The following is a 25,296-nucleotide window of genomic DNA, read 5'->3' as shown; positions in this document are numbered from 1 at the left end:
TTCTTTATCTGTCAACAATTTTTATATCTTATAGACAACATTAAAAAAGTTGATAAAATAGAATGTGACTTGATTTGGAGAGGAATTATGCGACAGATGTCAATTAATAATTGTATAGTACACAAATTCCTTTTGCATCGTTACGCAATACTACTATGATATACGCGTTTGTGTCACTAATCGTAAACGTGAACGTGTTTTATTAACCAAACGAGAAATTAAATATATTATATCTAAATAGATACATTTTCGACAGCGCGAGTGAAATAAACAGGATTCAACATGAACTAGGTGAAAATGCTAGCTATCAAAACCTAGCTAAAAACACATTTACCAACTCCAGATTTCCAATATTTCCAATGTACGTACAGCAGAATATGAAATTTCCGTCTCTCGATCTAAAATCAAAAATCTTTCTCATAGATTATACACGCATAGAATTACCCGGACGAATTTGTAGTCGCTTAAAATGGAAATCGTGTTCGATATGGAACGGCAGCCCCGATGCTTTACGTCGCGCTATTTCCGTCGATCCTTTTTCCAAACAATTCGAAATTGTGTTCCACGCGCGATGCATTTACCGCGTTTGTGTACCTTCATGCATCTGCCTTTGTCCTATTTGTTATCGGCGTCACTGTGGAACGCTTTTCGACAGCGATTTATACGAAAACAAAGGAACATTTCCAGCCTTTGGAGACCGAAAACTGAATCCCAACGCTGCAGTGAAACGGTTTCGGCGAGAGGAATACTTCTTGCTTTGCCTTTCATCCGAGCCGACTACGACGACGTTCTATAACTACCTATCACAAAGGCAATCGAACGTGCTTCATAATAAATTCCACGTAGCGTTCGCGTTCACTTTGAAACCAGTTTCGTACAAGCCAGCTGTTGCAACCTAGTCCAAATGCAAGTTTAACTGTGTTTTATTATACAATGAAAAATAATTTCCGCAGGATTTTTGCTGTTTTTGTTATTTTGGCTATTATCACAAGTTCAAATATGAATCTTTGTTAGATAACAACTTTCTCGATTCCTCTCAAAAACACTCAATTTTCGATAAATCGTTACCGCGCTATATTCGAAGCGTATGATGTTGCAAATTTGGTGTAAAGCTTAGAAGATTTGCTTCTTGAATTTTATGGTTTACTGGTACTTTGCTGTTTTTCTGTTGGAAAGTTAGGTGCAAGGAATTGAGAAAAAAGGCATTGAGGTAAATAAGAAAGAATGAGGAAAATGGAAGAGGATTTCAACTGAATGACGAAGTGATAGGAATATGCGAGGAGATAGAACCGTGAAAGAAAATACAAGTGATTCGTATGAATAAGTTTTTGTTTCTGTCTAGGGAATTTCAGATTATATTTGCTAAGACTCAGTGTCATCATTATGTTAAATATGACTCGAGAACACTTATGATCTCAATACTAGAAAATACTCATGGACACAAGAAAAGAAATTATCTTTTATTTTATTTCAATTGCAGTTCCGAGTTTCTATCAGTAGATATTTTTTTTTAAATTTGATAGAAAATACCCATCCCATCAACGCGGTTATGCGTAATTATGATAGACAGGCACGCGATCCTGTATACCGCCCGTGTTGTTGAGCGCTTTTAGTGGTTGGAATCAATTCATCGGCGCAGTTTCGATTGGAAAGCACGTGGCCTGATGAAAACGAACGATCGTGTTTCGGCAATATCGTGGCCTCATCGTTCCATTGGAAATACGGTCTGCAAGGCTGACGGATACGGATATACGCAACGCACGCACGATCAATTTTTATTTTTAATTCAGCGCTTTAATCTTTACTTGTATGCATTCGCAAAACAAGTACATAAAGTCGATTTGTGGAATCTAACTCTCCGAATTTCATGAACCTTGTTCGTGAAATTTATCGCTAAAGGGAAATACATACAATTGAAGAATGAAAGAGAAATAATTGCCATATTTTTCCCACGTTCCTCTCCTGCTTTTACCCACAGTTCTCTACTTCGTCCTATCTACTTTTCGTTGATAAACTTTATGATTTTACTACTTTATTCAAACGGAATATTTAATCGACCCTTTTTGCCGTACAATTCCACCAATAATTTTGATGAAATATCAAACATCTGTTCAATATTCACAGGCTAGATTTTCTGAAAATAATTTGTCTATCGGTGATTTAATCGAGAACAGAATGGACGCTGACTGGACACGTCCTATCTATCGGGTATTATCGTGCCGTTGACAATGTCGATTGCAATACGACTGAATATCTGAAATACCAGTGCGTCGATTCGCGTCCGTCGCTCGTTAGCTTTGAATCGTGGAAAACAGAATGTCCATACGGACAAAATTGCTGGCTCCGTTTATTGTTTTACAACCAGTAGTCAACGGTGGTCGATTTGTAAAATCTTTGTCTCATTCACCAGTTTCCAATCACGATCGATGAACTTCCAATAAGCATAGATAACGCCAACCATTTGTTACTGGTCTAGTTCTCCCTGTATTGATTTCCTTTAATATCTTGTTTCGAAATTTTTGTCTTTTTTCCTGACGCGATTTTCTACTGAATACGGTGAAACTGGTCAAATAGTCAACTGTTAAACGTGTTAAAGAGGATATATTTAGATTATAGAAATTAATAGAATATTAAATTATACATCAAATTGTAGTAAAATGTAATGTAACGTTCAATATATGTAAGCAAGTTTTCGACGTTCTCTATAAAACAAATTAATCACTAATTTCAGCAATCGAAACACAGAACTAAATTCCTAGATATAACAAATACAAGAAAGACAATGTCAGAATCTCCGTTGATATCATCTCGTACTTCTGTTCAATAAAGAATTATCATTGCTAATCCTTGTGTCATAGCTATAATATTCATTCATTTTATGTATACCGCTACTAGCACGCATCGATAATGTCGGTTACGAAATTCATCGAATTATGATGTATAATTTCATTTAATTCATTGTAGTCGCGCGATTGTCTCCGACGAAGATCGACCGAAGTCGTCCCTTATTAAAAATCCAATTCCGGACGAAACGTACTGGAGAACATAAAAGCAGCAAGACGACTGTTCAGCTGCAAGGACATTTTTCAATTTGGTATTGTGACAGCAATATCATTGGATGGGGTTCTTAAAACTTCTGTGATCCGCTAGGGTCTTCTAATACCGTTCAAGATCGTAAGACGTGACTCTTCGGGAACGCTATTGAGCAAATCAAACGACCGTGATGCGTGATGAAAGAAATTATTTTATCGACTTCGATAAATCAGTTCGAGAGTTGTATGGAAATTAAATTGTTTCGTTAGAAAAAAATCTTGAAAAACATCCTTGACGGAAGACTTACCGCAATGTAAGATGGCAGTCACAAATAAATTTTGTATCGAAAACGTCTGCTTAAAAAGGTTAACGTTTAATGAGACACTCTGAAGTACCAGCACTCTATACGACAGACTTTAGTATGCCAATACAGTATGTGGCAAAAATCATGGTACAGGTCGAAACGAGGTGATTCTCCATACCAAAGTATATCGAAAACGTAGAGTAACAATTTTTGAAACAAGGCTTCGTTTTCGAGAAAATCGACGATGAAATTTCATCAGGTACGCGTGCATGTTGCATGGGGATCCTCCTCCTTCCGGCTTGTACCACGAATATTGGTACACCCTATATACTCCCTAGCTTGTGTATAAAATGAGTATTCTACTCTCGAGTATGCTACACCACGTGTTCCATTCATAGGAATCTTCCGTCTAAACAATCTTCCATAAATTGAACTTCGAAACGAAGCTTAATTCCGAATCGGGCAAACAGTTTCTTATTCCGTACGCACACACGTGACAGAAATACACAATTTTGGGTTTAATATGATCCTCGCTACTTTGCCAATTATTACATATCGTATGCAGAAATTCGATATTAATCTGAAATATCTAGCATACAGTCTTCTAACATTTCGTATCACGTACTGCAATGCTGAAGCTTAATTTCGTACGACCCAAATGTATCAATCAAGTGCCTTACAATGTTCATATCACTGCACACACGCAAACATAGCTTAGGAATGAATACTGACAAGAAAACATACTACTAGAAATATACATGCGTATCTACTCGCAACTCTATACTCCGCTAGGAGTAACATTACTAATAACCTTGCAAACAGTCATAATTCACATAACATCAAATTTTATGGAAAATAAATATCACTCGAATAATATTGCTATTCGATGGTTGGCGGAGTAGTAGCGCACACACGCATTTGTGCATAGATGAAGAGGACCAGGTCGACGGTGGGGACAGGTGGTGGGGTGTAGCCTATCATCTATCTTGCAAGCGGGAATATGAGTATCAACAGGGTCGTGTTGTTACCAGCGCAGCGGCGCGAGCGTTTTAAATAATTAATTGGCCGGCAAAATGGGACTCGCGGATGTGAATTCGGGGCCATTCGTTAATTTCATGGTTCATTTCGCACGCTCTTTTCCGTTCCCTGTGTTTCCCACCGGTTTCAATCCCACCCCTTCCTTTTTCGCCATTCGGATTAGTCTTTTTTTTCATTACACGGTACTCACCGTTTATGGATGTGACAGACTATCGGGTATGCGTAGCACTCTGCCTTTTTCACAACGGCCACCGCCATTATGGTTTCGCAATTGTCGACGATCATCGGCCACCCTATAATTTCTCCTCTTTCTATTTATTACGCTCCCGACTTCGATCGCCATTCCGCCACATTTTTCCATTTAACGCCTCTCGGCAGCCATGCATTTTCACGCCGGTTCTAGCGATGAAGGCGTTGAAAATACGCATCGAAACGTCATAGAACGTGGGAACTTATTCGAATGGTATCGTCGTGACGAACACACGTACACACCGGACAGAGGACTTGTTAATTATTTATGCACGCTGAAACGAACTCGAAACACGACCGGTCTTGAACGTAAACGTGTCTCTCGATAAATGAAGCTTTCGAATGCGCCACTTCGATGACATCTTTTCACGTCTCTTCATCCGATTCATCTTTTCCATCTTTTCTTTCTCATTCTCGATCTTTTCTTTCTTCTTCCCTCCTTTACCTTTTTTCCTTTTTTGTTTCTTTGGCATATTTCCATATTCTCGAGTAAACGACCCCTGCGGCTTCGGTTGTACAGCTAGTTATAGAGGCAAATTTCCATGACTAGGAACGCTCGCAGATTATCATCAATTCAAAAGTCAAAATGTTCCGTCAACTATGTTGAATAGCTGATGGCCGCGGTGTTCTGCGCGAACTGATTAAATTATGTACGTCGAATTTCCCTGATATAAGCTTACTTTACGCGTGCGATTATCTGCCAGATAGCAGCCTAATCCTGCTGTTTTTAATGTATAGGTTGTGGTTAGATTTTTTGTTTGTTTCGGTATCAATAGATCGATTCTCTGTTTAGTTGATCCTCATGTGAAAAGGCTATAAATATCTACTGTTCATATGCCTAACAGTCGTACAATGTTCAATGATTAATATGAATTAATTAAGCAATACAAAATTAAAAACGCGAAACCAATTTTTGAGAAATAAGATAAATATTTAATTCAACAACAAAAATAGTAAATCCAATTACAAAAGCCAATTAATTCCTCCGTCGTATGTACGCTTTTTCAAATATTTAATGTTTATGTTTCAACCATCGCATGGACACAGCTACTCTCAATTACACACAGAATCCCAAGCTCTAAAAACAACATAAATAAAACCAATTTCCAAATTTAACAAAATAGATTGAAATCTACTTCCATCTCGATGAACAATCCTCGAATCTTTTGATTTAGCTGAAAGTATAATTATTTATGTGCCCTTTTAATTATATACGCATAATTATCTCTCTTGGAACTTAATCTTTTCACGACGCAATAAAACAACGAATAATTCAGAACGAACAACTTTAAATTATTTCTTCATCGGAAAGAGTTCTTGCATTTCTAACGCCGTACACAAAAGCTACATATTTTCAGCCTTTTATGGGCAATAAATCTGAACAATCGTGTTATGTGTAACGATATTTAAAAGATATGAGTTTTATAGTACTATATTTCACAAGCTGCCCGGGACTCTCGTGCTACGCTAGAAAAGGGTTAACACCCACACGATCAACAAATTCCGCTCAAGCAGGTCGGCGGTATATTTCAATCTATTTCCACCCGCATTCCCCCAACCGATCGCTTTTATTCGCGTTTTAATGGAGGCTAGATCGCCGCCGGACGTTGTATTTTCACCACCGTTGAAAAAGACCGGGGCGAATCGGTTAAATTGCGTCAAGTCAGCGCTATCTAACCACATGAAAAAGTAACGTTTATAAAATTGCTGTTGGCTATTCGATATCGTAATATCTGATAAAGAGAGGATGCTCATTCTACTTTCTCTCTTTCTCTCTACCTCCTATTCTTCTTCACGTGATTTCTCCGTTAGTTATGTGTTTCGCATTGTTTTCATTTATTCGGCAACGAAATCCAGTACGTTTCAACGCGAGCTACGAACTCCTTGTTGTTAGTTACTCGTGTTCTAATTGCGTAGCGAAGTCCGAAGAGAATCTTAGTTGGATATCTCTGAATGCCTCTGTGCCGAAGGAGGCGGTGAAACGAGAATATTAATCTTTCGCATCGTGATTTCAGGAAGCATTCAGTAACGCCGGACTTTCGCCTCACCGCGAACTTCACAGTCTGCTCGAACGAGACTGAAATGCATGATACGATCTTGAATTTCGTAACGGGGTATAAAGGGATGAATTTTATGCTCCATCTCCTGCTGCCTGAATCTGAAGGACACTCAAATTGGCAACGTAATTTAGGGAAAGAATATTTCAAGATCGACCGTGTCTTTTTGTCTCAATATCTGTTGAATATAAATTGGCTACTACTTTTGCTAGCTAATATATTTTTTGTAAACAATATATTTGAGAAAAAAATATGGTATTTTATAACCATAGAAGGTGTAAATTTTATGTACATTATATACGCTTTAATCTTTATCGGAATTTTTGACGCGCTTTTATATTATTTCGCAATCATAATTGACGAGGTGACCCGCATTAACCATTGAATGCAAGGCGGATAATTTGTTAGGTCACAGCAGTGGGTTAATAGATGGTTTTGGACATTAAGTTGCTTTTAACTGCAATTATGGTGGACAGTAATTGTCTCGCGATACCTATTGTGTTATTTTGGAAAATAGGTACTTGCAAAGTGCGTCATTATTTTGTCATTTCCAGGCGTTATCATTTATCGAAATTGACGATATTACATTATTGATTGCAATGCGAATGTTATTAAATGTGATTTTTTTCTTAACTACTGAATTTTGTATCAATCGATCGAGAATTGATCAATCTCGATGTAAAGTGAATTTTAATACAATCATTTCTTCGTTATTTCAACACTTAATTATTATTTCATCCCTTTGAACTACCTATTACGGATTAAAGAGAAACAAAATCTTCCATCGCAATTAAACGCTTAGCTTCGATAATTCCACTCCAATAATTTCACAACAGAAATTCAAACAGGAACGATTAATCTTTGAACATCGTGTCAGTCAAAAACTAGCTAATACTTTCTTCTGTTATAATATGCGTCAGTCAGAAATGATTGGCATTTTCTTCGAAAGAAGTGTTATCAATAAAAGAAAACACGATGTAAGAAAAATATCTCAATCGACTCAGAAAGTTTAGGCTAAAAATTCGATTCCATTGTCATATGTCATAAAATGAATAAAAGGAAGTTGAATCTGGTCATCGCCAAGGGGTATGCTTGGCGTTGAAGTAGTACGAATCGACAAGTTACAGAACGGCAGAGTATTTCGTGAGAACGCGATATCTTCTAACGTTTGGTAATGGGTATTATCGAATGTAAGATCAATAGATGAAAAACGCTTTCAACGAATATTTTCTCGTATCCGTATCTTTAATTTCCATCGGGTTGTGATCCGTAGCGTTCGATTGGAAGAAACGTTTTTACATCAAAATTGCGATTCAATTTCAAGGGACGATCAACGCTGTTAACACACAACGGGAAAAACAACGACTTTTTCTCATATCCGATGGTTTATCTTTTACAGAGAAATTCCAATGGGCCCTCCTTTCCGCTCTTTTAATATTTGATTACGACGTATTAAAAAATGTGCTGCTGTAAGTAACGCGCAGGATTATAATGTTTTCGCGCGAGATTGAAGGCGATCGAATTCTAAAGAGCTTGTTCGTGTATTTGTCGGAGAAAGGAGAAGTAAAGGCGATCAACGGATTTGTTGTTAAAATGACAAAAAATGTCGGGTTTAAAGAATGTACATCCAATGATGGAGCATTTTTTAAATCACCAGATCGATAATAATTACTTTATGAATTTCTGCGTGTCTACCCCGATATAAGAATTATGAAAATGCGAGAATCGCGATCAAGTGTTAAACTTTAGAGCAAAACCCTTTGACGACCTTAATTCCTTTAATCATTTTCAGAACTAATTTCTTGGAACAACTTTCTTTGTCACATAACCGAACTCCCTGATACTTCAAATTAACTTACCTTCCTTTCACTCAAATCGATTTATTTCTCAAAATTATGCCTTTGAAATTCCATGCCTTATGTTCGGAACCTCTGTCGGGTTTGTTAAACCTCGAAATTTCTAGATTATGTATAAAAATATAATTTCATAATAAATTGGGAAAAATGAATCGGAAGCTTTAAATAATTATTTTGAAACGACGGTTACTTTTACGACGGTCACTGTAATAATATTAACTTTTAAGAAATCATCAATGATGTAGAAAAGGAACTACTAATATTAAGTAGAAAACAGTTTTAAGTACTTTTATTTTAATCGGACCGAACTTTCGGAATTCTTCGCGAGGATCACGTAGTAGCCAAGCATAGAACCATACGCGCCGTGACTAGCAACTTGAAAACTCCCCAAAAACGATTCAATTGAACTCTTTGAACGCAGTTGGACCATGGAATCGCGGTCAAATTTACATAATCTCGTAAACGATAGAAGCAAACGCGAACTAATCGAGTCCTGTGCAGAGTTCTTGTTACCAGTTCGGCCAGTGAGTAATTGGATCTCGTTTCGTAAAACGGGGATGATGGTGGTGATAATAAAGCTACAGCGATCGTAAAATTTCTGTGGCTTATCGATCGAGCTACGAAAAGTGGAGCGGTTGTAAAAATTTCTTTTCTAAACTAGAATAACCTTGTTCGAATTAAAGAAAACCGCGTAAATCACATGGACAGATGATTGTGCGTGATATCAAGAATGCTAGGGAAATGAAACGACGATCAGTGAGAGGAAATAAAAGTAAGTCCGGTACGTTTTAAGAAGACAGATGATGGATAGAATAAACTTTAATTAAATGGTTGGTTTTTAAAGGCGAGGAGGAAGATGGGATATTAGGGCGAATTAAACGAGAATGAGAACGGTGTAACATTTTTAAAAGGTGAAATTAGCTGAAATTAAGCGTGTGTCTGGCTGTTTTATGGTAGTGGAATGTGTTAATTCGTTTAATTCCAAGCGTTTTACGCGACAACTGTATCACCGTGTATAAATATCGAATTACTAACTGGAAAAGAGCAAGAAGAAACGGAAGAAAAAAGGAAAAAGGGATAAGAGGAGGAGAGTGAGAAAGGAAAAATAATAGGAGAAACGGGGAAAGGAATGCAACAAGGTTGTAGTTGAAGCGTAATGAATTCCCCACGGCGAGTAAAGAAGAATAGAAGGTGGTTTTCGTAGGCGGCCGCCGCGAGTCTCTTGGAGGTCTCAGAAATCCAGGAAAAAATTACGTCTCGTTCCATCATGGCCTTTATTTTCTTCTTGCTTTACACGTAAGACAAGCAACAGAGAAGCGACACAAGAAGGAAATATCCAAGCGGACAAACTTCTTTAGCCGCGTATTCACGTATGTGCATTGTAAAGAATACGTTTCCAGAACGCGGCTTAAACGTTCCGCGTTTGCCACGGGATTACTCCGACGGTGCATGAATAATGAGAATTTTTATTCTAAAGCGTAACTTCAACCCGGCCGTGCTTAGAAAACCATTTATACCGATGGAGGTAAAAAAAGTATGATTATGCGACGTTGCTTTAAAGAAGTTTTCTTTATTAAAAAAGAAGGAAAACGAAAGAACCGTATATTTTATGCGAAAAATATTGAAGATGTAGAAGATTAACAAAATATCAACCTAATATCGAGATTGAATAATATATTTTACAATTGTTTCACGAACATGTGTTGGGAATAATTTGGTTTTATTTCTTGGCTTACCTTTTATCGTTCATATGTACTCAGTACAGCTATGTGTAAGGTCTAGCTTTCTTTTCTTTTTAACTTTTTTTGCGTATTTTCATCGTATTTCCTTTTCTACAACTTTTTATTAGAGCGCGCGTTTCATGAAGTACCTATATCACGAGTTGTAGAAATATAAAAAATTTTTATGAATAAAGCAGTAGGAGATGGATAGGTGGATGCATCAAATGCATCTCCTTTGATGAAGTAATATTTCGATTAATCTGCGCTCGATTCTATGGTTTCACGATTCTTCGGTGTTGCATTATCTAAAGTTTGCATTATTCGATACGTTAAGAATATATTGAACGCTGACGCATTGATGACGATGTACGATAAAGTTCGTTGCTATCGCGCGTATGTAACGCTTAGAAACGAAGAACGTGCTATTTGAAACGATTCTTGTTCGTACGATATTACGCCACTGTTAAAACTTTCGCGCAATTTCTACATATATATTCTCAGATTTGTTTCAAATATTACCAATACAACCGTGATAGTCGAGTTTCATAATAGCACTGATACAATTTTGAAATGTTTCGCATAACACACATAATGTATTTGTAAAAGCGTTCGTATACTTTCGTGAGCCTGTTTCTGGCTCTATTCTAAACTATTTATTTCGAAGTAGCCTAAGAGGTTGTTCGCTAATTAACGTCCGATTGAAAAATCCAGGAATTTCTTAAACGAGAGGTATACCTGTTGCCTTTAGCAAGCTTTGTGAACAAGCAACTACAACCGATGACAAGCGCGGTGTTATCGAGGTTGCACGGGAGAGCCTTACTTTGAGACGTGTTCGCATTTAAATTAGATACAGAGGCCCAGAACGTCTCTGTATTTTACTGTTGTTCGCGGCTCTGTACACGTACAGAACGTACAAAACACCGTTGGAAACTTGGTCGGGAAGTCTGCACGACGTTGCTCCTTCGTTGTCTCGGCGTAGGTATCTATATGTCTTAGAGTGTCGCAATTAGTTGACGCGGGCAAGTACCTACAACAGAACTTTCATAATTCCGTAACGTAACATATATTCCCTTTTGTCGTAATTAGTTCGCGTGGGTACAGCAACGAGTGCGACAGACGCGATATTTTCGAGTTTCCTACGACCGAACCGAGATTTGCTCACCTTACTGTGAAAGTTTCTCGTCACCTCTGTCTATCATCTTGCGAAGAAAGTTAGCGTGTGTAATTGTCGAAAGGAGAAATCTGTCCGAATTGTTTCGACAGAGTTTTGATGATAATTGGGTAAATTTACTTTGATATGGATATTTGATAAGAATGTTAAGAGAATACGTGATCGAAGAAACGAATCTTCAAAATTTACTGTCTATATTATCTTTAATGCGAATATGCATAATATGACATAATGACTTCATTTATATATGTAGAATAAATTTATCGTGAAATGAATTGAATGAAATTAAAATCTCAATAATTAATCCAGCATCGGTACTGATCGAATGTCAGACAAATATTATTCGGGATCTAGGTAGGTACAACATGATAGAGTTCTGGGTAAATACTGTTTATTTAATCCTCTGGAAATACAGAGATCAATCAACGATTAATTAACGCTGAAGACGGTATTCGATTAAATTTAATAAATAATACGATATCAGAGATAATGAAGCTTAAAATAATTAAAATATCTAAAAAAATATTTGTGCTACTATCGTTTCATTAACTATATATTTCCAAAATAAATGAATTTTGATTTACAAGACTAATACAAATACGCGCTTAAAGCACAAGATCAGAATTTGTATCTATCTCGCCTAAATAACTTATTTCAAAATTATCCGAGCTCAAGATACCTCGATTGAACTAAAATATTTTGGTGCTTGACCAAGAAGACCACACGATATGCAGTACTGACTATAACAAAGTGCTACCATAAACCGCTATCTCTGCGAGATACCGCTGGGTGTGATCAATTTTCACAATTGTCCACAGTCTAATTTATCATTGTTCACAAGTACGGCATCGGAAAAATCAACACGAATAATTGTAATTACTTACCCTAGTGATCGAAGCAGAGTGAACAAATAGAGAACAAATCTATTCGAAGTTCGCGATTTTTGCTTGAACTATACTAAAACCTTGGAAAAAGATTGAGAGATTTTGATATCAAATTTAGTACGATTGTTGGTTCTATAAATCCTGAAAATTTCATTATTGAAGGTATGATTATATCGTATTATATCGTATCAGCAGATATTACGAATTTTCATCTACATAGAAATGCAAAATCCCCCTATTTATACACGCAAAGTTTGCCACGGCGAAAGAATGCAGCCTAAATGTCAAGTCTTCGCGAGAACAAAAACGAATTCATATGCCTGTAAATAGGGAACGGGGAACGAACGATCACAACATAATAGCGGCGAACGGCGTCGGAAGCAACTCCATTATCGTTAACGCCCGCAAATTTCCTCGGAACGATAAAATTAATCAGAGAGAATCCAATAGCTCGTCTCGGTGCTCCAACAAGCTCCATATGCTGCGAGCTATACCCTATTACACGAATAAAACCGTGCACGGTCTTCTTTTCATGAAGCATTTGGCGTGCGTTTTTCCTCGCCACGTGAGGGACAGAGAGGAAAAGAGAGGAGATACGAAAGGAAAGTATGAGCAGGGCGTCAATACCGCATAAAACGCGGGCTACGTGACATGAATAATTCCGGCTGCGTTAAAGCGTCACAGAATCGAGCGGGTCTCGCGTTCTCCGAACCAAAGAGGCGGCGCGTTCTTGTCTACGATCAATTAAATCGAGCAAGCGGGCAGATTCGCCACGAATAAAGGAAAACACTTGCCGGCTATCGATTAATCTACCATGTTCACAGACGAAGATGGCGAAAAATGGGTGGGTAGGGTAACTAGGCTATTATTCATGCGCGACAGCTTTTCCCGTTGCGTAAAATAGTTAAAACGAACGATCAATTAATACGCTCGCTTGTTGCGAGTACTTGTCTTCAGACGCGTAATAGTACATATATTTTTCTTTTTAACTCTCCTATGAATTATCAAAGGGAAGATCTAGAGATACGAAAGCGTCGAACTGGGTCCCGATAGTGTCGATATTTCAAAACTAACGAGCCTCTGTCTCTGGGAGAACCTCCGATTTGATAAGCGAAGAAGAATTAATATTCAATAATCAAATTCGTCAATGTCCGAAACAACACTCGCTCACTATGTGCTGTGACTACAGGGACAGAACTCCATTTCCTGATAGATTTGCTGAAACTTCTTGGGGGCTCCTATCTATGGGATGGATACTTTTTTGTGCTGGTGTGTATGATCTGTTTAAATGAAATTGATTGATGGCAGGGTTTTTATGTAAACGAAAGAGGTATTGGGGTGTTTGAGGGTTGGGTAAAGTATTCACAAACATATTGTTAGATAGGGCGAGGGTGCCGGATTGAAATAAATATAGCGTCGTGACTCTGAAATATTTTCTTGTTAAGTCATTATTCGATGTATAGTATGAAATAAATTGATATATAAATTTTACGTTTACAAAGGGAATGTATGAAAGAAAATTACTGTCATGCTACATAATACTACATAATACATCGTGATAATAATAACGAAACGGAAAGAGAAATTTACGCTCCGCTTTTGATTACATCTTTAAGAAACGATTAACGTAATGGGAATTTAGATGAGATTAGAAGTCGGAGTGTCAAAAGCTCAACTGCGATTCTCATTTTCTTGCGTAATATAGCGGCAAATGCCAAGAATGCCGATTTCGTTATATTTCTTGTTATCCCCTTGAGGATTACACGGTCAAAAAACTTTCATAAGATATTTTCAAGTATTATTAAACACCTTAAAAAGCCTTTGTCTTCCCATTCTTGTAAACCGCAATATGCTTTGACGCTAATTACAGTTCATATTTCTGACCAGTTACCAACTAATCTTCCACCTGATTACACCCTACCTAATTTCACCCCTTTGAAAAGACTCTCCCAGTTACGTTTTCCGTAATAACATCTCATCCCGTTCATTTAAATAAACCTCGTGCAAGCACGAAGAGGACATCCAACATGAATCGTCGTTCATTATATAAACGTGTTCCGACGTCAATCCGACATTCCAGGGGACGGAGAATCGCGAGGAACCACATCAACAGGACCCTTCTGATCCGTGCGGAGTTCCCCTCGTCCCTTATGATATTTTAAATGCAGACAGGAACTTGCGCGATTACGAAGAACAAAGATGGGGAGTGAAATTTTGCTGCAACGTTTAACGGTGTAATTTGATGAGCCTTCGAATTTTCGAGACGCTCCATGCCTCTCATCAAAGCGGCCGTAGAAAAAACACGCAATTAATTTACTGCCGGTTTTAATTAACGCATCCAAACAGACGGAAAGAGGAACGGCGGTAAATAGGGAGAGAGGACTGACGAACACACAAACAGGAAGGCAAGTGATTTGTAGAATTTTAATTAAATAAAACGCGTCGATGCGCATTAACGGATACGTTTAAAATAACATTTTTGTTTATTACGTTATTGGCTGGCGTTGTTAAGCCTCCTAATTGGGTACGACGCGTGGCTTTAGGCAGACTTTTGTACCTGCAAATATGTGCCTTTTTCGTCGTCGAATTAACATACTACGTGCGTGAAGTAAAAATAAAGAAAGGGGAGAGTAGAAAAGGGTAGCTCGTGGGTTTATTAAGTTAATTTTCGAACGTAGAGTTTAAAAATCATTTGCACCGCGAATCGACCCGCGTTCCCTTTGGTAAGATTAATGTGCTTGATTTAACTGAATATTCGGATAAACTGCGTGCACGGTAAACACGGCTCGTAATATTTCGAAATCTGATTACGTTAGCGAGAAATTAAACGAAGTTAACTCGGTGTTCATCGTGCTTGTGATGAAAAAATCACGCGGGATCATGGCTTAACATTCAATTTCACTCGATACGACTCGCAAACTACTTCGAAACGAATTATAGTTCGTAATTTGTAGAACGTCGACTCTTACCCAATCATAAATGAGAATCCACTATATGGAAAATTCAGACACGGATCTGATTCTCGAAAATTAGATTGTAGTTTTATGTCAGGGAAATAGTGTACCAACCTGGAACAGACAAAAATAAAGATTGTTTTTTATTCTCCTTTTTAAACTTTTTAATTTCGTGTTCTAATAACAAGCTAGGAAGGGGGGGAAATACTATTAATTATAAAAACACGGAACTTATCTTGCATAGGATGATATTCTACTACAATAATCCATCAAGAAGCTTCTGTTCAAAGTGAAGAGACTTTGTCAATCGACTTAATGAATAATGATTCCGTTCGAGGATAAATATCACTGCAGTACTAATAAAAAAAAAAATAAGAATAAAAATAAAAGTATTGTTATTTTAAATCGCTGTTATTTTGATAAAAATAAAAATCTAACACCATACAGTGTCATTTTAACACTTTACTTTATACTGATAGTACTTAAGTTTCAATCATTAAATATCAACAGAATTCTCAACATGAAATTCTCGAAATAATATTAGTCAATAAATTTTCTTTCTCCATCGTTCACTTTATAAAGTCGCGTGTTACAAGTTCGAAAATCAATCGATGAACAATTCTTCATGTAGAATCCTTTCTTTTATTACCCTTATCATTGTTATCGTCAGTTCCGCATAATAATATACATAGTCGCTGACCATGCACTCGAAAAAGAGAACACCGGATAGAGCAGTTACCGCGAGCGCCTGTCGAGAGTATTGCGTGCTTGCCACCCATTCCATCGTAATTCTGTTCAACCAGAACTCAAGGATAATATTAGGCTATCTCGTAAGTAATGCGGTTTTTCCGAGGACCGTATAATACAACGATAAACAGGTAGTTCTATGGATTTATTTGCTTACGCTTTACTTACGTTGTTGGCATGAATTCGGACGCGTACTCGTTTACGATAATTCCGCGAATATATTTTGGAAGACGCGAGAAAGCGATTGAAGTGGATGTATTTTTTAATTTACTTTAAGATCATTCGAGTGTTTTAGGTTTATAGTGGTAAAGAGTAGAATCAATTAATCTGTCACCAGCTGTCTATACTTTTAAGAATACAAATTGTATTTCTGTAGAAATGTATACGATATTGTCAATAGCATTCGATATTACACGGAATATAATATCGATATAAATCGAAACGAAAGTGATTCTAAAACGTGGAATTTTATAACGAAACCTCTGACAACAAATAATTCTAGTTTCCAATATTTTTCCATCATATCATAGGCCAACATGCACAAGAATTTAATTTTAGTGATTCTTCTTTTCTGTCTACTTCCACCCGAAGATTCTATACTTCCACCAAGAATCTCTTTACACGAGGGTCGATCGTGCATGCAGCTCGCAAAGCCATCAGCAACGAGAACACGCGTGTACACCTTGGTGGCGCCTCATTCCGCGAATTGTGTAATCTTCCAGAACCCGTACTCGAACAGGCGCGCAAACGGTTGCGTGTAGGCACGCACATGAATTTGCCTGCATATTCGCAAATACTCGGAGATCAAAGCGAATGACAGGAGAGCAAGAGAAAGAGGAGCGAAGAGAAAGCGAAGCGAAGAGGAAGCCAGGTCCGAAGTTACGAGGTGAATTTTCCCAGGGATCCGTGCGTGGCTGCCGCTGTTGGCGCTGGCAACATCCCGAATTCACCGAGACTTTCGTTTCTCGGTAAACACCGGCGTCGACGATCGGACAACGTGCGAGGTATTTCAACGACGCCGGCGAATAAGCGAATAAGGAACGTTTATACCGTGAGCGAGCGTAGAATGCGGATTTTCAATTTCTGCGGGAGGCAACTTGTTCGGCCGATATTGCCACTGGTTTATTCCGGCTCGAGTCGATCAGCTGCCGTTCCTCGAATCCTTCGTACCGCTCAAAATCCCTGATTTTATTTTAAACGGGACCGACGTGGCTCGGAGTGGTGCGATTCGCTGCGATTTATTCAAATGAATCCTATTTTTCGACCGGGGCCAACAGTGACGTGTTAAGAGCGAAATGATGTAAACGTCGATTCGCACGCGAACACTGGCTAGAATTAACCGGCCACGAACGTACTCCCCATCCTATGTACGACTTCATGGGATGTAACCGTGTCGGAACACCAGTGGAAACGCGTGGCAGACGAGACAACCGAGGATAATGCCTGAGTGAGGCTTTTTAAGGGAGAATACGTCGTGGGTGAGAGACTGAGTACGTGTGTGGATATGTATGTCCGTTTGTATAGCGACCAGCGAATAAATTTAGAGACACGTAGGACGTAGTGTGCGACGATGTGAGATTTTTATAAATTGGGGAAGAAGGTTTCGTGAGAGCGTTGAAGGATAGGTACGAGGGTTGAAAGTATAGTGGAAGCTCATTTACATGTCCAGAGTTTATTGCGAGGAAATTTTAGTTAGTGACGATTGAATCTACTTATCTAAACATGAACTTCTATTATTGTAATTTGAACGTGGGTAGTCGGTGAATGCCTATTACATGAACTTCAATTATAGGTCTGTTTGTCCCTCAACGTGCTTAAATAAATGGAGTTCTACTTTGAATTAAAATGGAAATTAGTTGTTATCGAGTAAGTAAAATATTGCTTTCTTTTGCAAAAATAAATAAATATGTTAATTATAATTTGCATATTTCACATTCATTTATATCGTTGATATTAATCTTTATAGAAGAGAGTATTCAAATGAGTTGTTATCGTTTCGAGTGTATATACTTCAGTATATGTACCAATGTATCAATTCTAAAAACTTGTACAATAATAAATAGTTAATAAAGGCTTAAATAAAATACATAAATTACAATAATTGCACAGTCAACCGTACCGCCAATGCTAAGATTTCTCACCATAAAATCCATTAACGAAGTTCTAACTTTTTCTATAAAAGAAAGAAACAACGCAGGAAGAGAAAACAAGTAAGTTTAATCCCTTTGCTTAACGGATTACAAACAAACAACGTTAAATAAAAAACTTCTATACGGAACATTGAAAACAGACTTCCGAAGGATAATATTGGTGCAAAAGGACTATACGTGAGTAAATTAAAAATTAATTGTCAGTGAATTCTACTCGCAATTCTTGATGAAGCTGTTATAACACTTGCAAAATAAAATTTCTTCCAAAAGTACACTTCACCTATATTCAATTTACTAATATTATTAGTTGATAAATATTATTACACAAAAGAGTCCAACTCATGAAATCTCGAATCTCCAATTAATATGAAAAAGGAAGGAATGAAAAATGATTACAGTACATGCGTTTATTTATTTCATTTCCCTACACAGAACTAAAATTATCAAGCATTTTCACGCCCTGTGAATGTTAACAAGAACACGAAAGAAAGAAATGTCGACGTTGCAACGAGATTTCTCCAGCAACAATTCAAACACCCCGATGAACAGACTGTTTTCACATCTTAATGGACGCCAAACATCTCGAAACGAGAATCGACGAGGGAAAAGCGGGAGAGCTTGACTCTCGTTAATACGTCCATGTGCCTCGAGAGTTGTTCGCTGCAGCGGAAAAGCGTCGGCAAACGGACAGGGCGATTTAATACGAGTCGACGAACGAAATTACAATTTCCACGGACGGCGATTTGAATTCGACGAGCGGCGGATCGATAGGCGGCACCGTTCGCGGCGGAAGCTTCTGGAAAGCTTGTTCCGACCGCGTGGTTAAATCCGCATTATGCATGTTTCCGCGCAAGCCCGCGAGCAAATTTCGCATACGCCACTTTTTTGCGCAACGAAAGCGCGCGACTGTTCAGACATTCAGCACTCTGACGAGCTTAAATGTTTGATTCAAGCAGCTGCAACATCGCGAGCCCCACGCCCCACCACGCACTGATAATTTACTAGCCTCCCAAAAAAATTGAAGTACGCGCGTATCGCGTGCTCGCCGTGTCAGCTTCAAGCTTCACGCCATCGCGCTTCTATAAATTCTAACGTTCCTACGTTAAATTGGTATGCCGTTGTAGGATACTGATATACGCTACTTTTTGCGCTGATCGTAGTAAGATGCTGAATGATGTATCATTTGCTCGGTGGAAGTAATTTAGTAAAGTACTACAGATGTACGTGGTATCGCGTAATAAGTGGTGGAACTGGGAATGGGGTGATTTTATCAGTAGTCTATGTGGCCGTTAATAAATGTAATGTCTTTGTCTGTTGAGAACTATGTATAATCGGAACGTATTGTTAGATAGGTATTTAAAGTATTCAATTGTAGAAAATGTAAGTTTATACTAGAGGACAGTATTTTACATTATTTATTTGTGATAGTGTCCGGGAAAGATATAATATATGTATGAAATATATCCGCATATTTGGTTTATTAAATTGCAATGAGATATCGCGATACCGTCTCCATACGTTATCGCGTTTAAAAGTGAATTGTATCTTTTTATCGACTATTTTGACGAAACTGAATGGAATATAGATTCCATTCAATTCCAATACAGCGAACGCGTCTAAACTACGTATTTACATATGTATTTAAAAAAGATATTGAAGCTTAACTGTATTTTTAACAAATACATATGCTTGAACACCAATGGAAAATCAATGGCAAAATAGAATATTAGTTTATATTTCTGCTCTAAACTACTCTCACAAATTCTACAATTTTCATCCAGTATCTCCCAATTTACACTACAATAGCTCCGTTTTCTTCCTAAAATTTCCATCACCTCCGTATTACCTTGAATTCTTCCATCGTCAATCTGCAGCTTCCTGGCAATAAGATAAACGCACCCTCAGCACTCAACCTCAATTTTCGCTAAGTCTCACCGTATATACCGAGAAAAGTTCAGCAAGCAGCATTGTGACCAACAGCTAACCGTCTTACAGCGCCATTTCTAAGCGCCACCCGTATTCTCTTCGAGAGTTAGGAAATCTTGGCGAAAACAGGGCGACTTCAACAAGCCTTTACCAACGACGCTCTATCCTATTATTATTCCGCGTGCGTGGCGCGTTCCTAGGTGATACGATTGAGTTAATATCGCGATATCGGCGTTACCTGGGCGATTTCCAGCTTGTCGGTCATCCACACGGTGCGCACAATTTCACGGTGTCGTTGGTTCGTCGGAGAGAGAGAGAGAGAGAGAGAGAGAGAACGTTGTGCAATAAACGCAACCAGCCGCGCGAAAGCCGCCGTGCAAGGAAGCAACAAGTATCGAATCCCAAAGCGAGAGTCGCAAAAAGAACGCCGTTTTCGGAATCCATTGAAATCCGGTCGATCCGGACCTCACAGCGTGGATGCACGCATCCGTGCATCCGTAACATGGTATGAGTGCGTCCATGATACAGTGTGTGTGCATCCGTGACACGGTATGAGTGCAGCTGTGATGCAGTACGAGCTAGTGTGTCATACAAACGGCCTCGGTGTTCGTGTTCTAGCGACACACTGCCGTTGTCGACGGATGCAAGAGACCGACACATAATGCGGTCCCTGAATACGCCTTTGTAGGGACAGGCCACGTGCACATAATCGCACTGCCCCCTGCAAAATGCAATTTACAGCCGTGGATACGTGCTGAAATCGTGGCCGTCAGGTAGACGTCTCGACACCACCGCCAGATTGTGCCCCGGAGAACGAGTCACCGGGGGCCAAGAAAGACCCTACAGGAGATTGCTGTGTGACTAGGATGAACATGGATGAACGACTCTGTCCACGGATGACATGTGTCAAGTTGAGGTATATGAACGACGGTCGATGCATAAATCATATGGATTAGCGTAAAAGTATGGCTTAGTGTGCGGATTAAAACACGTTATTTGTGTGATGTATACCGTATAAATGGTTGGTCACCCTCAATGCTACAGATCGGGATAATTTCCGTGGTGGGATTACTGATAATTGTGTGGGTTGGTGATGGAGGGTGAAAAAGGATAGGATGATTGAAATACTATACTTCTGGTCGCAGCAGTATTGAGACACATTTCTATCTTACAGTTATTGTTATATTTTATGTTATACTTTGTAGCTGTCGTAGCATAGTTTTGTTTTTCGTCCATTGATTTCGAATTTCCTTTCGATTTAGTAATTTAACGCGTATAGAAACGGGATTGTGTGATACACAGCGTAAAAACTGCAGATAAAACACATATCGGTATAGCGCAGTATGTGTACAACATATTAATATACCTGTATCGAAGAACTATCGTATTTCAAAAGCAATACATGAAAAACAAAACACTTCAGACTGCCCATATAAAATCAGTTGGATATCTATGCAAATAGCATGCTATGATCGCTATATTTTCATTTTAAAAGGATCTATTTTCACAAAACACTTTTATCTTGCAAGTATAAAAGCAAAGCATAAATACGCGAAATTATTTAAAAAAGCTTTAACAGGATATTAAGCAGAAGCAATATAGATAGGAAATGGACAATTTAAGAAAAAGATAGCTTTGTTATTACTAGTACTTGACAGAAAAAAAGTCATGAAAAATGTAGGATTTCATCGAAGAGACTCGTAAAATATTCGCGAAGGACTAACTTGGAGTAATATACTGGTAAACAGAATATAATGTACCTAGAAGAAGGTGATTCGACGCACAATATGATCAATCAATGCCGGGCTAACGGCACTGTACTGGCAATTTTAATTGGTAATTATGCCCCTGGCTATTGCGAGTAAAAGGAGTACGCGGAAACGAGAGTCGAACACTTCAAACGCTTGTGAATATTGCGTCTGAAATTCAGTTTTCTTTGCTTGAAAAATTTAGATTGGTACGATTAAAAGACATAGCCTCATTATTTGCAGATTTCATTTCTTGGGAATATTATTAATAAACATTATTTAAATTGAATCACTCGTATGGATAAATTTCTGATGAATATTTTTTCTGTGGAATTATACGAATTCCAGCTGAATCAGAGTTCGGTTGTAACGAAATATGAAATAGAAAATTTATGCAATACGAATGCAAGTGAAATAAATTTCCTCGCCACGAGATGATGAGTTCTGATATTGTCTTTTCGTGCTTCGAAGGTCGTTTCTGTTCGGGAAGTCTCTTCTGGAGAAAGTCATTTAAGTTATTCCAAAGTGATTTCAAGGTTAATTAAAGATTATACAACAGATATCCAGTTGCAATCAAGTTCGTTTAAGGTTATTTGAAAAATATTAAAAGTCGCTGCAAACTATTTTAGGGTCACGCCAAGACTACTCGAGATTATACCAAATTTAATAAAAGTCATATACAAGATTATATCACTAATCTTTTGAAGAAAGTATTAAATACGGTGGAAGGTCACACATAACGTAAAAAATCAAAACTTCTGACGTCTATGCATAGAAGAAAAAATTAGGTTACACTAAAATGCATACTATGCATTATGTAGATGAATAGTTCTATTGATGATAAAGCCATAAATTTCGATCTATCCTTGATTTTGTAAAGCACGATGATTAAACGTACCGTTGCAAATTCTCTTGCTGGATTCGATAAACAGCGTTAGGAAAGTAAAGGTAATTTATTACAGCATTGTCGAGGAGACCTTAATTAAAACAGCGACATACGAGCATAACTCCGGTACTAAGCAGTTAATGATCCAGCTACGGGAATCCGGGCAAGAAGCTCAAAGACTCGTTGTAACAATGAAGTGTATTCCGGTGGCGGTTTCTTGCTGCAGCACGAGCATTTCGAGGATGAATCAAATTAATGAACTTTTAACGAGAACTAAGTGCTTTGCAGAGAAAATCAGCCGACACATTATATTAAACAGTGAAAACAAAGAGTAAGGTTAAGAACCGAGAGCCATGACTCAAGATTATGATGTGTTAATATTCAAAGACGTATTAATCATGCTATTTAGTACGTGTACGATGACTTAACCTATTAACTTTCATCTTAAGAAAGTCTATCTCTTTATTATAAACTGAAATTTTAACACAAAATTTGAACATGAAGAAAAACGATTTGTTTCACTCACTTCCATATAAATTTAGTAATCAGAAACGTTCTTATTGGAAATAACGAGAGAAAATAAAATAATAAGAACACGAATACCTGTAGGAACTCGAAATAATTAACACGATTGCTACAGCACGTCCCAATAAACTCAATCGCGAGAAAGTTTCCTAATTTTTTGCCATGGTTCGTTGTATCGTGAAATGGGCAGAGAATAGAAACGAGGCAAAAACTTGGTACTGGTAAGTGAATAAAGAAACCGGCACGTGAGAACCACTGAACCGTAATAGAACGTGCTCCTCTGCAGGGCAGTGACCCGTGTGCTCACGGGACGCGAACCAGCCTCCTTATCAATTGTGTCATTATGAAGTTAACGATCTTGCTTGTAACAATGGCCAGTCCGTATTGAAAGTCTCATAATCCTTCGCCATCTTCTCAGCCGGATGTATCGTTCGTGTCGTTCGATTTCCCCCGGGCCGGAAGTCGCCGTCGCGATTCAGGTCCCCCGTTCCCCTGAGTGCTGCGTTTCAAAGCGTAATCAATTTTAAGCTGTTAAACCGAAGACAATGGGTTCTGTTGCGGAATCGTTGCATCGTCGATTATCCGTCTGATAATGTAAATACGATCGAACCGCATTTCCGCCGGGTTCCACTCCGCTTCCCGTTTTTTGCAATTATGCTCGATTCTTCTTTTTCTTGTAGCCGTGTTTCTGCAACTTTCATACTGTCGTTTATATATGAAGTTTCTGCAACTTTCATACTTAAAGTCAACTAATTTGACTCGTTACATTTACTGTTTCGGTTGTACTTTCTATTTTCCACTTTCCTGTTTGCTATTTGAAAGCTTGATAATCACAGTGACATAAGCCAGATCGTTGCTATTTTTTTATAAGATAGTATTCCACGTTTCATATTATTAAAAATTCATTATACCTTCTGCAATGATAAAAACGTATTGAAAGTGGTAAAATCTAGTACGTAATAGAAGCTGTGAAAGATGTAATACTACCGAATAGTGTTGATTGTCGTCCTTTATATTCGTTTGATGTACTTACCGCCGAATCGCCTGTAACGGATAACTGTACTATTTGCCAAAAACCATTGTCAACTGCTGTTAAAATTTTACCTTGTTCAGTGGTGAAATTCACTACGGTGAACGTGACTAGTCATAAAAATCCAATTCGAACTAGACACATATTTGAAAGGATTAAAACTATCATGTGGCTTTCTGTCCGTACGTTTTTACGCTTATTGTTTACATTTCGATTCTGTGACACGTTTATGTGTACTGTGATAAGTTTCGCATTTATATGGTTTTAAAGCTTTAGACATCGTATTCACGACACAGGTTATGATTTAAACGCTGGAAACGTATAACGGAATTTCAGTTTCAATTCATGAAATAGAGAATTCTGAAACTGTTTTATATTTCCACGTCTTTCATCTGTCACAGTGTTCCAATGATAAATAATAAACTCTATTACGTGTTAAAAAATTGTAATTAAACGTCGTCCACACATACAGGGAATAGCTTTAATTCAGAAAGATCCTAGTTAATCGTAATTAAGGTAAAATACCAGAGCTTCATTTTATGGATTTCCTTCTCCAAAGTTCTTGCAATATTTCCAAATTATTTTTTCTCTTGATGGTTCTATTTTCCATCAGATATATTGTACCATCGTAAATTTTTCACATCTCCGATTGCGAGCTTTTGGTGTAAAATATTCCATTGATCGATATATCTAATCAACAGTGAACTATTTAGTTACGTATAGAAATTGAAGCAATCAAGCTAAAAGAAACAAATATCATTGAATTTCGCAAGGTACACAATCGATTTAGTTTTCGACATGGTTTCATCATAGTTTGCAAAATGGTTCCATTTGTATGTTACAGAATAAATCGATTCTATCAGAACACAGAAATTTTCAAAGCACGAAAACCACGGGAAATTTAATTAACGTTTTTCAATATTATTTAAACTTTTCCGTTTTGTCTTTAGTAGTTACGATGCGAAACACGCGCACCACATAGCGAGTGCACCGCAGTTCGACTGTCTTCTTTTTATA

General features: G+C 37.9%; 1 protein-coding gene across 4 annotated transcripts in view; it reads right to left on the bottom strand.

Annotated features, from left to right (window-relative positions):
• Positions 1-25,296, bottom strand: part of LOC100647898 — a 413,467-nt gene that overhangs the window by 121,932 nt on the left and 266,239 nt on the right. Inside the window, exon 1 of one of the 4 annotated variants that reach the window (XM_048406732.1) lies at positions 5,070-5,595. The exons of the other annotated variants lie outside the window; for them this stretch is intronic. Coding sequence (XP_048262689.1) covers positions 5,070-5,097 — 28 coding nt within the window. The 5' untranslated portion in view covers positions 5,098-5,595. Of the gene's footprint in view, positions 1-5,069; positions 5,596-25,296 lie in introns of those variants that run through there. 4 annotated transcript variants of the gene reach the window in all.

This window comes from Bombus terrestris, chromosome 6 (assembly GCF_910591885.1).
Source record: "Bombus terrestris chromosome 6, iyBomTerr1.2, whole genome shotgun sequence".
Taxonomy (NCBI): Eukaryota; Metazoa; Arthropoda; class Insecta; order Hymenoptera; family Apidae; genus Bombus; species Bombus terrestris.
Note: the sequence above shows the minus strand (reverse complement) of the source record. Positions and strands in the feature narration are given on the sequence as shown.